General features: G+C 36.8%; 2 protein-coding genes across 2 annotated transcripts; one reads left to right on the top strand and one right to left on the bottom strand.

The window, feature by feature from the left end:
* Window positions 1-836: 836 nt before the first annotated feature.
* Window positions 837-1,583, bottom strand: LOC122087422 (glucosamine 6-phosphate N-acetyltransferase). The gene has a single exon (XM_042656554.1). It carries the CDS (start codon window positions 1,450-1,452, stop codon window positions 982-984), a length of 471 nt encoding a protein of 156 aa, XP_042512488.1. The 5' UTR covers window positions 1,453-1,583; the 3' UTR covers window positions 837-981.
* Window positions 1,584-1,968: 385 nt separating this feature from the next.
* LOC122087423 (iron-sulfur assembly protein IscA-like 2, mitochondrial) lies at window positions 1,969-7,533 on the top strand. Its single transcript, XM_042656555.1, has 4 exons — window positions 1,969-2,278; window positions 3,766-3,887; window positions 4,683-4,791; window positions 7,198-7,533. The coding sequence occupies exons 1-4, from the start codon at window positions 2,138-2,140 to the stop codon at window positions 7,258-7,260; spliced, it is 435 nt and encodes a 144-aa protein (XP_042512489.1). The 5' UTR covers window positions 1,969-2,137; the 3' UTR covers window positions 7,261-7,533.
* The last annotated feature ends 6,153 nt before the right edge of the window (window positions 7,534-13,686 follow it).

Consider the following 13,686-nt stretch of genomic DNA (forward strand, 5'->3'; position numbering starts at 1 on the left):
AAGGACACAGTAAAGAAGGGGAGAAGAAGAAAGGGTATCTGACCAAGGCCTCTCACCTATGGCCTTGGTCAGTCTCTCACTAACCTAAGGCATCTCACCTCATCAACTGCATCACACAGCAACACATGGTAAAAACCAAGCTTTCATTGAACAACTTAAATCATAGTGTAAGCTCTATGACTCTTACAAATGCATAGTGTGCTGTAGGAAAAAAACAAAGAAGGAAATAACTCAAAAGAAGTCCCACGCTTAGTACTTGGGGGCTTGTACATCAAGAAAACCAAATAAAAGGAAAGATCTTAAAGTATCTACCCAAAATAGAAACTAAATAAAAGAAATAGAAGCTAGCTGGCCTGGTGGGCATTACTGGGCCCAATTCTTGCTCTTCTACTTCAAGCAACATCTGGCTAGTTAATATAATTGAAAGGGATTCTAGGAACATGCTTGGTTGGTTGCAAGGCAATAATAGTGATCACTTTAGAAAGCTTGGTCACTCCTGGTTAAAGGGAATTTCTCCATCTCTTGGAGGCTGTGTTCATCTAATTCTCTTGCAGATGAGCTTGCTGGGGATGGGGAAAACAGAAACAATCTGTTCACAGGTAATTATCTGAAATAGAATTATCCATACATTGGGTTTTGGTGCTGTAGATTATTGCTATTGTAATAATTCCCTTCTGTTATTTATCCGAAAAAGAATTATCCATACATAACTCCAAATGCTATGACCATGAGCAGAAAAATAGTATGAACCCATGCATAGTGCATAAGATCCTAGCAAATAAAAAAATAAATCGTTCACCCAAATCCCAAATTAAGCAATTAAGGCAATCAAAGTATGCATTCAAGCTGATTTCACATTGCAAATCTGAGAGTCACAGCTGAATATTTGTCCAAAAGGATATGCCAATGCAAAATTTTCAAAGTTTAATTACAAATTGAGAAATTACTTTTCGATGAATAATATCTCAGTAGTAATTACTTTCACTGATCGAAATACCTCGCCATTTGAATCTCCTTCTGCTTGAACCCGCATTTCTCATAAAACCCTATATTATCAACGCTGCAATCGAGAATTACCTTATAGCAACCGACACATCGAGCGTGATCCGTGAGAGAGGAAACAATCTTCTGCCCCAATTTCAACCCTCGAGCACTAGAATCGACGACCACATCCTCAATGTGCCCTACTTTCGCGCAGTTGCGCAGAAACTTCTTCTCCACGAAGACGCTGCCCGTAGCGATGATCTTCCCGGATTGGTCATCCTCTATGACGCAGATAACATGATCGTCGCCATGAGATTTGAGCTCTTCAAACCGTGTTCTGAACTCCTCCTCAGGCACAGAATCACAAACGCTTAGTTGTTGCAGGAGCTCTATGAAACCTTTGCTCTTGTCTGAGATCTCTAGTCTCCTGACCTTGAATCGTTCTTCTCCAGGTATCTCTTTCTGCATTTTAAGCGGAGATACAAGCGTGCTACTTTCTTACATGAATGAACCAGTGAGCTCATAACAGTGGATCACAATTTATATGAGTTAGGCATACCGCCGGCTTTTGGTAAAGTAGGGGTATCCCAACAATTCAGTCTCCCCACTTAACTTTAGCTCTGATACCACTTTTTTGGAACTTGAATAAATTATAGAATTCATGATTCGTGATTAATTATCAATACCTTTCTGTGTTAGATTACTCATATCTTTCTACCTTTTGTGTGAAATCTCAATAATTTTATAAATACCATTAGGCTACTCATATCTTTCCACCCTCTATGTGAAATTTTAATAATTTTACAAAAAGTGGAGTGAAAATAAGATAAGAGAAAGATTGAAAAGGAAGATAGACAATATATAGGGTAAGTTAGGTAAACATAATGGGTGTTAGCATATGGTATACGGACAATATACCCAATTATTTCCCAAAAAGAAATTCCCCTTATTATTTTCTTATATTTTTCGTGTAAACAAACGCAGCCTTAATGGAATTGTTGCGTGTAAGATCTCTGCATCGTCATCTTCCAGAGGGATTCAAAGCTTGAGAAGGAAGACAAGTTTGGACATCTCTGAAAAATCCGAAATCACAACAATCGCGAAATTGGGATAACAAGACTGGGGGAGCTGCAATCTTGCGCTGAGAGAAGCTATGTCTAGGTCTCTCCTTCACCGTCTTACGCCCTTTATCTCTGCACGGATTCGATACAATCAGAGACTTCTTACCTCTGCTCTCGATAAAGCTCCATCCGGAGCTCAAGACGCCTTACACATGACGGATGATTGCATTCGAGTAATCTCTCTCTCTCTCTCTCTCTCTCTCTCTCGCTATGTTTGTGTTTCTGTGTTTCTTTTGATCTGCTAGATATTTAGAGAAATCGATGTATGTCTTTAGTAGGTAGAACGACTTTCTTTTTTGTGAGAATTTTGCGCATTAAATTTGCAGCACTTAGGGAGGCCAGATTAGTGTCTGATAGTATCACTGGGAAATCACAGATGGGAGAACAAAAAGGATTGGTTATTTCAGAGACTTAAAAAAAAAAAAAATGTTATTTATTGGTTCGAAAATATCCCCTTTTTATTTTGGGTTGGAGAAAAATGGTTCTTAAAAGAGTGTGAGGTTGCAAACGCTAAACATTCAAGCTTTGCCCCATGGGCAACTCCCATGGGCAACTCTATAAGCTGTTTAACACTTCTAGTTTATTAGCCAAGAGCTAGAGCTTTCTTCATATTGATCTACCTATCAGCTGGAAAATTGTGCTGCTATTAGATTGTGCATGCTGCATTTATGGTGGAAAGTTCATGCTAAGGTTAGAAAAATGTCTTTGCAAATGGGAATTGAGTTGGTTTGGAATATGGAAGCTCAGCAATTCACTTAAGTGATGGAACTTTGCATGAAGAGATTCATTTTCATTGGTAGCACCAAAGGCTCATTTGGTTGCAAATAAAGGGCAGTGAAATCACTTTTGAAAAGAAAAAGAAAAGTTTTGTAATCATGATTGTGTAACCTACCTAAAACTCTTACTAAATTTGGTAAATATACATTTTAATGTAAAATTTATTTTACTTTCCAATCAAAAGAATTTGATTGCCAAAGTAAGGTGAAATTTAATAACCAACTTTGGTATGTTTTGGAGTTAGTTACACAATCATGTGAGAAAAATGATTATAAAAATTCCACTTCAGTATTGATTTGATTTCCCTTCCCTTTATTTCCCTTGCAACCGAGCCTAAAGTCTTTCTAAAGTATATCAAGGAGATGGATATACTGTGAGTCATGAATGTGGCCTTTTGTCACTAGGGGATTCATATTTGGCTGCAATACGCATAGTTTGAAAGTCTGGGATTGGTTGGAGGGATGATGGTATGATTGAAGATCAGTGTGTAGCAGGAAAATTCCAATTTGCAGGATCTGTCATTGGTGGAAATTGCTTCTTAAGGTAAGCTCGCCCGTGGACAAATGGATTATTCAATGACCTGTTTTACGTTGCTAAATGTACCAACAATTTATGGCATATTACATATCTTACTTCCTCCCCCTTTATGGGTTATGAGTTGAACACGTTGCAGTATCCATGACTTCAAATCATCCAGGCGGACCATCATGCTTTGTTCAGTTGAATACTACACTATTTGTCTCAATATTTTAACCTTATTTGGAATCTGAAATCCTTCACTTCAGGGTGGAGGAGGTCTTATGTACATGTCATTAATTCATACAACCTTTGATTTTTTTTCTTAAACCTCTGCTATTTTATTGACATTAGGAATGTCCTGCAGAGAATGAAAGAACTGCAAGCATCTACAGAGGATAAAATGCTTCGGTTGAGTGTAGAAACTGGTGGATGTTCTGGGTTTCAATATGTATTTTTGTTCGATGACAAAACAAATCCAGATGACAGGTTGGTTCCCTTCTAATTTCCTTATAAGTTGATGTTCAGGGGTGGACCCAGGAAATTTTTCACTTGGGCGGCGGGGCACAGAAGCATCAAGGATTTAGGGCTTGATCCTGGGGATAGGATCGGTCATTACCAATCCCAATTTTATCCAAGTCAATTTGGTCAAGTTCTGACTAGTTTCACATGAGTTTGGATAGAATAGCCTTGTATCACATACTGTATCGCCTTAAACTTGGATTATGATTGAGTGATCCCAATACAATTCTGACAATCCAACCCTAAGTCCTAATTACATGGAAAGCATAAACAATTTTACGAATTTAAAATAAGCTAATACATTTACTTGTTTGTACAACATATGATGAAAATGCAATAAGGGAGAAAGAGGAACGTAAAAAACTCTAAAAAAAATGACTAAAACATCTAAAATCCTCACTAGAGTACACACCAAATAAATAATAAAAAATAAAAGATCTGATAGGGATTTTAGTAGTGATTAGGATTGTATTCACCTTTTTTTTTTTTTTTGGGTTCTTTTGTTCAGATAATGGGCCAGCCCGTCATTGAAGTCCCAATGGTGTACGAGGTTATATAAAATGTTTTTCCCTTTAAGAAACTATATGATATAATAGTGGCTTTTTAAAACCTTTGGGAGGCCATGGCCACCCTTTGCCCCCTGATCTGCCCCTGGTGATGTTAGTGACTAAATATTGTGGTGGTTCTACCAACAGAAAAATAAGGATTTGACGTTTTCATTAATTTTGTCTTGATATTGGCTCTTATTTTTTATGGCTGTAGAGTTTTTGAGAAGGATGGTGTTAAGCTGGTGGTCGATAAAATTTCATACGACTTTGTCAAAGGTGCAACTGTTGATTATGTCGAAGAGCTTATTCGGTCTGCTTTCCTGGTCAGTGGTTTGGTTCTATTTCTGATTGGAAAGAATTTATTCCAATTACATGCATGTATGCTCATGTTTTGGCTACCCAGTATCTTAGACATGTATCCCTTACAATTGGAACCGACCTTAAAATAGGCATCCATGTGTATGTTGCAATGTCCTTTTTTCCTCTCCTACCACATAGACTCTGGTGGCATCATTGTGTAGTGTCAAATATCTTATATTTTTTTACAGGACATCACAGAATATTGGCTGAAGTTATATTGTACCTGTAGGCTGTAGCTGTGTCAATTTTCTTTCAGCGCAACTCTAACATGATATATTAATATTCCATCAAGGACTTGAACAACTACTGATTACCTGTATCTGGGATATAAAAAAATCTCTTATGCCATCACTATAGTGTTACTCATCTGATTGCCTAGAGAAAGTCTTCCCTAAAAACCCAACTATTGTTTCTCCAAGACTGAACAAGGGGTGCATAGCATATGCTGTTCATTCTCAAGATTGTTTCATGGTCTTCTACATGTCCCTGTTAATGATTCTGATAACATCAGATGAGATGGATGATCACCTTTCCTAGCGTTGCGAGTGTAGTCGACCATGTGATAATACCAGAACCTAGGCAGAGCCTATCAAAATATCGGTAGAGAGGATTGCTAGTACTGATTAAGGCAGCTCTGGTACCATGTGATAATACCAATAACCAGTAATAGCAATAAGAAGAACAGAGAATTGAGGAAGAAGAAGAGAACGAGACTGCCAAAGAAGAAGAGCAGTCGATAGATTGGCAGTTGTCCCTCCATTGTATATAAATAGTAATCAAAACTAATTACAAGCATAGTTCTTGTGAAAAGAAGTAGAAATCCTAGTCTAACTCTAACTTAGGAAAGAAAGTACTAGTCTAACTAGGAAAGTAAAATACAAAGGAAAATTAACATATACCATGATAGGGACACTCCCTCTATCATGGCTAATTACGAACACAATATTGTACTGCAGGGATGAACAAAAATACCCCCACGGTGCATACTTTAACATGTTCCAATCTTCAGAAAAGATTGATGTGGCTGCAATGAAACTAGCAGGGGGCTGGACAACCTTACATTTGAGTATTTGACAGCTTATATGACGACACAACCAAACTAAGAAGAACGTGAGTAGTAGTACAAATTGGAGTGTTCCCATGATGCACCGACTGGGACAGGTTTCATGATCTAGTTGCACCTTCTGTGCCAAACAGTTGTGGCACATAAATACCAGGCTTATATGTTTGTGTTGCAACAGTTGACGATAATGATGAACCACAACTATATCTATGTTCTTATGGTAGTCCATAAGGAGTTGGTGGCATTTGGCTCATATGTCAACATTGTTCAAGCTTAAAATCTATATTCTTCCCTTGTTTAGAAGTGGGATTGAACAACCATTCTTTAGTCAGAACAAGAGAGAGGAATGGAAGACATATAAGTGGGACTATGGAATCCATACGGACTCATGGTTTAAGATATATATGCATCATAGCCTGGTAGATGTGTGTCAGCCAGTACCCATTTTTCTTTGGTGTGGTGTGTTAGAGATCAGTTCTAGGCCATTGATGATTTGCCTGGAAAATTTTTCCTAATGCTTTTCCAGACATTACATGAATATATGGACCTGCTTCCCTACTTCTAATACTCAAGTAGAAATATCGATTCTTGTTTTCTATTTTTCTATACTGAAACCAGGGTTTTCTTTATACTGGAGACCATTATCATTTCTACAAATGATACTATGTTAGTACTTCTTTCAATGCCTTGTTACACCTAACTTTTTCCCAGTTTAAAATGGAAGGGTTCAGTATTTTTTTAGTGGGATGTGGTCCTAGTAAAGGGGTGCAGATATGAGGCATTTTTATTTGCTTATTACAAGGTTTCACATGAAAAAAAAAAAAAGGTTGTTACCCAGTGCACAATGGCTTCCCGCACTTAAGTAGGGTTCTGGGAGTGTATATAGGTAGACAGCCTTACCCCCTTTATGGAGAGGCTGAACCCACACCACTGCGCAGGCGGAAAGAGCCCTTTGCCATTGCTCCAAGCAACGACCCCTTACAAGGTTTCACATGCTATATTCAAAATGATTTCCACTTTGGACTGCCCTGCCCTGCTTTTGAAAACAATGACAGTTCTGCCAATGAAAATGTGTTCATTATTTGAAAGTGTTAAAAGATGGGGGTAGCTATTAAAATCGAGAGGCATCTGCATGCAATAATAAATGTTTTGATCCATATCCATATGAACTTAAATATTTGGGGATGTATCCAGAGGGAGAAAAAAAAACCTAAGACTTTTCAGGTGGATTGAAAGCTTTTAGCATCCTTTTCTTCATATCTGACAAAACAGTGTAATGATGGGTAAATTCTTCTCCATTGTGCAGGTAACTTCAAATCCAAGTGCAGTGGGTGGTTGTAGTTGTAAAAGCTCTTTTATGGTGAAATAGAACCTCTTGCAGGTTGATGAAAGCTAAATCATATTCATCCTTTTTGATAATTTATTGAGTTTTGAATGTCCAAATTGTATCTTCTCGTTATCTATCACAAGAACTCTCAGTCTACTACTAATTGTAATTCATGCAATTCTGCTGGCTATATTGTACCTCCTCTGCTTCCATCATTAGGCCCATTCTACTTGGGTTCTTGCATTGGAGAACATGGAACCATATCTGGTACTGTAATTTTGTAATGTTAATTTATTGACAGCGAGTTTTGAGGTATATGAGTGATTTTTGAAGCTTTCCATGACCGACAGTTGTAGCATTTACCAAAAAGAACACTCGATTCTATGTGCTTTTTTTAGCTCACACATCCTGTGCAAATGATGTATGAAGACAGTGAGAACTTGCAAGTTTAATACCTCTCTTTAAATATTTCCTCTGTGAATCATTTGTGATTGCAGCCATCTAATCTAGAAAGAGCGAGAAAGGGTTTGAGATCAATTGGTTTTGCTTATCTGTTTTGACTTTTCTTCTTTACCATATAGCCATCTTTTTTTTTTTTTTTAGGATCAATGATGAAATGATTTTAAAAATTGGGGACTGGACCGAGTCAACAAGATCTTTGGATGAAGCAGGGTATATATTATTTGATTCTAACCATGTTCCTTGGAGCTTGGCCACAATGGGGCCGGATCAGCTAAGTCCATGTGTGATTGGATTCTTCTGTTGCAGGTCAAATTCCAAGTTTTAAAACCTTATTGGTGGTCCTTTCAGGACAAGTGGGATTATATATAGTAAATTCCCATATTTACGAGTTCATTAAAGGTTGGGTTTGTGAAGTCATTCTAATCTCTTTTGTAAAAGTTTTCTCTTTTTCCCCTGTTTGTCTTTTTTTTCTGGGAATGTTTGACCTCTCTTAATAGAACCAATACTATATTTTCTCCTGTTTAAGTAAGTTCAACAGTATGGCTGTGGGTATCTTCTTTTTTCACGATACAATGATTGACTTGTGTCTTTCTCTTCAAATTCAAATTTTTTTGAATTTTTTCTTATATATTTTATTCAATTCTTGACATCCAAACTAAGCTAAGGTTAATGCGCTTCTTATTATACCCACCCCCTTAAAAAGCAGTAGCTCTCAAAATAGTCGTAGACTCCATCTCCATGTATGGAGAGAGAGAGAGAGATTAAATTGTTTTTTCAAAGGGACTGATGGAGTACATTATCTGTGGCATGAAAATCTTCTTAAACCTCTCACAGAAGATCAGACGCATGAGTTACATGGGAAAGAAATTTGAGACTCCACTGGGATGCAATCCTTGGATTCCTAGAGAAATCGTCGCATTGGAAGTTTATGAAACTTATGCCGTTGTGGGTTCGCAATATTAATTCCCTTTTAATTTTGCTTATGAAAATTTTGTGTTACCATATATCATAAGAGGTTGAAGATTGGGTATGCTATCAATATACCATAAAGCTAAGAACCACCTTGATTGTCTCTCTCTCTTCCTCCTTTTGATCATCCCTACTGTATGATACTTCATCAAACGATTTCATTGGTGTTGCCGGCTAGCTTATTGTATACTGATGGTGTACCTATCTATATTAGAATTCAAAATAAAGCAGGGAATAAAATGTTTTGTATAATTTTAGAAATTTAAGTATGACTGGGCAAAGGCATTTCAACAATGCATACACATCACATTTCAAATACTTGTGTTAAATCAAGTTCTTTAACCTATCCCATATTAGGCTGATCCGATCTACCAGCCATTCTAGATTGAAACCCCATTTCCAAAAAATAAATAAATTAATAAATAGAAGGCAAGGTAGTTCACAAATATGCTCCAGAAAACATTTACTCTGAAAATTTGATGTTCTAGGGAATAAATTAGGACACAAAAATAGAAAAAAGAAAAGTTAAAAGAGGAAAAAATTCTCTCAAATCAAATCAATAAAAAATTCTGATCAACCACACCATCCAAAAACAATCTAGTTTGCATTTTGAAAAATTACAGTTAGTCACCGAAGCAACATAGCACTTATTAAATGATCAACATAGATGTTCCCAAGACCATCAAAATTGTTGAACCCACTAATGCTCAATCCATTTCTGTGAAATTTCAGGGAGGGAAGAGACGAGAATTGATAAATCATTCTTCAGATTGCCTTGTACCCAATACTGGAATGTCCTCGTACCGTTTCTGCATGATACCAAGAAGATATTTCTGTTAAGAACCCATAATTGGAAAAATAAAAACAAATTAAACACCTGACCTGATGCACACATTATTTACAAATACAAAATTACAAAAAAGACCACAGAGCAAAACCAACCATGGGCAAGCAAGTAGCTGCATTATAGCAACAGAAATCTTAAAAACCCCCCATGGTGGAAGGAAGCTACCAATCTTAACAAGGCATTCAATTCTTAACTATGCTGGCACTTTTTGTTTTTTTGTTTTATCTAAGTCAACTCACAGTTGACGCAATGAAACTGACATTGTAGATGCATTCCCACATCTTATGGCTTACAATAATCAGCAGCTTTTATTTTACTTCATATGGAGGAATTATCTAACAGAACCACAAGCTACTAGTTCAAATACTGCATATAGTTTCCGTTTAGAATGAATAGTTAGAACATATATCATCCATTATGCCCTTCCCTGAATCCTAATTATCTCATCAATAAATTTACTAAAGTAAAAAACGCCCCAACACAACCCATGGGAGGATGGAATTTTCATCTTTCACCTGTGCCTAGAAGCAACACAACTCAGAAAATAAACGAAGAAACTGACAACGTTTCATATCTCAGACTAGTTGTCCGATCCCAGTTGCCAAAGTTCATAGTATAGTGCTCCATAGAACAAAAACAAAGAACTACAAAAAGAGAAACCCAGTTACAAGAAAACAATATCCACAAACTAAGCCAAGCTAGGGGCATGGAAGAAGTGACTATTATCCTCCTGTCTGGATTTTGGAAGGTTGCAGTCAGTATCAACGACAATGCACTAAACTAGTGTCTATATCCAGAAGTCAAAAATTAGGAAAATCTGTCATCCATCAACAGTTTTCTCAATAATATAAGTTCAGCACTGCAGCCCCTATATATGAAAAATTATAAGGTTATACTAGCACACTACCACAGCTTGGAGGGCACAAAACATATCCAACCTCTAGGTTAGTCTATCTGTCATTTTACGTAGCCATTGATGCTGAGTTCAGGCAAAACTTTTCTATGAGCACCAATGGTTTCACGGAGCTTGGTTTTTAGCAATACAAAGAAAACAATGCATAATGCATGTAATAGGAGTGGAACTCAGAATACAGAGGTGAAAGAGTGGCAAGACTGATTGAAAAGTTAGAAACAATTTTTTATTTATTTTTTAATTAATAATGCATTCTAGGAAACGCAATGCTACACCAATAGGTGACATGACGAGGGGAAGTTAATTGACATGATCCTGCCAAAAAAAAATGAAAACCAACAAATACAGCAGTGGGGAGAGATATGGTGCAGAGTGGAAGTGTTAACAGATTCAAGGACAAAAGGCAAGTAAACAATAACCTGGGCTGAAATGGTAAGAAAAGACACAAATAGTTGAGTTGACACATGAAGTGTAGGGAAATGACAGAGCAAGGCTGAAGTAGCCAACTTCCAAGTACTTGGATTAAAGCTTAGTGATTTGAGTTGAGACGAGGTTATCATCACTTAGGTATTATATGTCTGGTAAACATGCTGAAATTGGAAATTCCAAACTAGAGATAACATCAAAATCAATGGAGTACAGGTAGTCTTCACAGAACTATGAAAATATAGTTTGAGTTGATGAGAAAGTTTTGACAGAAATAGCTAGCATAATATGATGTATACACTACCAATAAATCAGCAAATAAATAAGAACAAACTCTGAAGTTCCAGTTTCATGTGCCAATAAAAACTTGGATCCAACTCCCACCAATGAAATAAACATTTTATTGATAGAGAACTCACGAAAATGAAGTACTGTGACATCCCGCCAATGGAGGCAATAGAAGGTACATATCCCAACGGACCCAACCAAACAGCCCGAGCAATTAACTCTAATAAGTAGGACATCATTGGATATTTCGCTGGTCAACAAATTTAACATTTTCTAGCTTTCTACCGATAGTACAAGGACCCATTTGAGTTTGTTGTTGCTAGAGGTAAAGAAGTGAACCTCCAATATAAGAGTTCTATTTCTTTCATTTTTATGGAAGATCAATAGATCTATAAACATAAAAAAAATTGCCTTTTGCATGAAGTAGCATTTTTTATGTTCCATGCGATGCATTTCATTAATAGCAAAATAGAAGATGCTCCAACATGGCTTGATCATCTTTGCTCAGAAAAAACAACTCTTGCAAACACTAACATATAAAACAAATGAGAACTTCCCAGTACATATGAAATATTTTATCATACTTACTGATATCATGTTCCTATAAATCAACATGTTTTATAGGCTTGAAACATTAGGTTACCAGATATAAATTCATTAAATTCTCAACAAACGAAGAACCAAAAGCTCAACTCAACAATGTAGCAAACCAGAGATGGAGGTTTCCAAAAAAACACAGATTGTGATTTTAACCACCACCACTGCACCCCCACACCCCCCCCCCCCCCCCCCAAAAAAAAAAAAAGAGAACATGACCTTACCTCCATTAGGTCTCATCATTCCTGCCATACTATCCAACACGCTGTTTTCCTCCTTTGGACAATATTGTTCTTTGTTGCCTCTCTCCTTTCATATTCCTATTTTTATCACTAATGGGTTTCTAATTTCTTAGGATACTCTCATACCAGGAAAAAAGAAAACACAACATAGATGGACTTCGTTCCCATTTAGCCATTACGTAACCACTAGCATCCACATTTCTCCCATCAAGGAAGTGGAGGTGGTTCCAACAACCGCCACATTTGCAGAAGGAGCCTTTAAAAACTAAACATTAGCAACTCAACATATGCACAATCTGACATAGCAATTTGGGGCACATCAACCAACATTCTCCCACTTTGCTCATATTTTTACATGGCAACATAGTTGGCACAACGCCAAACCAAGGCAATCGGGATGGGCAAAATTAAGTCGACATCAGCTAGATGCCTATACGCCAATCCAGGCAAAGCCGCAACAACTAATCATATGGCAAAATGCATCTTGAGAGGCAAACCTGAAGTGTGGCCATACCATATCATAGGTTCAATCCTTACAAATGTATTTATGTTCAAAATAAAAATTCCAACGCATGAATAATGATAGTACATGTTTATATGTAAAACATCTCTTCTATGTAATGAGCCATCTTTTTCAAAATGAATCCTTATGTGGCAAGCTCCAACTTTATAGAATCAACACCACGGTCAATTCACAATCCAAAACTTTATTGTCTTTTATCTTTATATGCGTGTGTTTGTTATTCAGACTTTATTTCCGCAAAACAAACAAATGAGAAAAAAAAAAAAACTTAAATTCGGAAAACATCAACTATATATTGCATTGTCTTTGATAAAACATCAAGTACATAATCCCATAGGACCGACATGATCCACAAATAACTTGGACGGAAGCCCTGTTATGGAAGGGTCAATAATCATTTCCTCGGTTCCAGCGTGTTCTATTGCTACTCGATAATCCAAACATCTTCCCAAACAACAAACTACTAACGCCACAATGATTCATAAGATATTTTTTTTGATATTGTGCACAAATTTCTTTATAATCAATATCTTCCAATTTGATTAAACCCTTTCGCCATAAGATGGGCCTTTGCTTCTCTCAATATTGCCATTGGAATCTCTTTTTGTTTTAAAAAACCCATTTACACCCTACGATGAAGGCTCTCATAGGCAACTCAACAAATTCTCATACTTGATTCTTCGGTATAGACTCCCTTTCCTCCAAGATGGCATCAAGCCACAAAATAGAATCTTAATTCTTTATGGCTTGGGAGAATGTTGTTGGATCTACCTCTATTCCAGGCTTTCCAGCATCAAACTAACAATCTTAAAGGTGACATGTTAATTATAAGGTATTACGAGCTTCCTAACTCTAAAGGATCTCTTTAAACCTACTTTTACCAGATTTTTCAGGTTCAACAAGAACTTCATCTTCATAATGTAATTGTTAATGAGATGACCCCTCATGAATTATAGAAAAAGGGATAAACCATTCACTTCTGAACGTGTGAGTAATATTTAGAACAGATTGTTTATTGAACTCTATGTTTTATAGTTGTCAAGGGGTCCCTTGGCATCCAGTCGAGTTTGGAAATGCAAGACGTTCAACCACCTTACTTGTTGTGAGCTCTTTTGTACAAATAATTAATTAAATCACCAATTTTTTTTTTAACTCGAGCATTGGTTTATGTATGACGTTATATAGTACAGCATCCCCAAAA

Source organism: Macadamia integrifolia, chromosome 8 (genome assembly GCF_013358625.1).
Source record: "Macadamia integrifolia cultivar HAES 741 chromosome 8, SCU_Mint_v3, whole genome shotgun sequence".
Lineage (NCBI taxonomy): Eukaryota > Viridiplantae > Streptophyta > Magnoliopsida > Proteales > Proteaceae > Macadamia > Macadamia integrifolia.

Excerpts from the sequence above, each read along its gene's own strand:
- LOC122087422 (XM_042656554.1), bottom strand. The coding sequence starts at position 1,452 with ATGCAGAAAGAGATACCTGGAGAAGAACGATTCAAGGTCAGGAGACTA.
- LOC122087423 (XM_042656555.1), top strand. The coding sequence starts at position 2,138 with ATGTCTAGGTCTCTCCTTCACCGTCTTACGCCCTTTATCTCTGCACGG. Across the intron at positions 2,279-3,765 it reads TGACGGATGATTGCATTCGA|AGAATGAAAGAACTGCAAGC; the intron begins GTAATCTCTCTC and ends AATGTCCTGCAG. Across the intron at positions 4,792-7,197 it reads TTATTCGGTCTGCTTTCCTG|GTAACTTCAAATCCAAGTGC; the intron begins GTCAGTGGTTTG and ends TCCATTGTGCAG.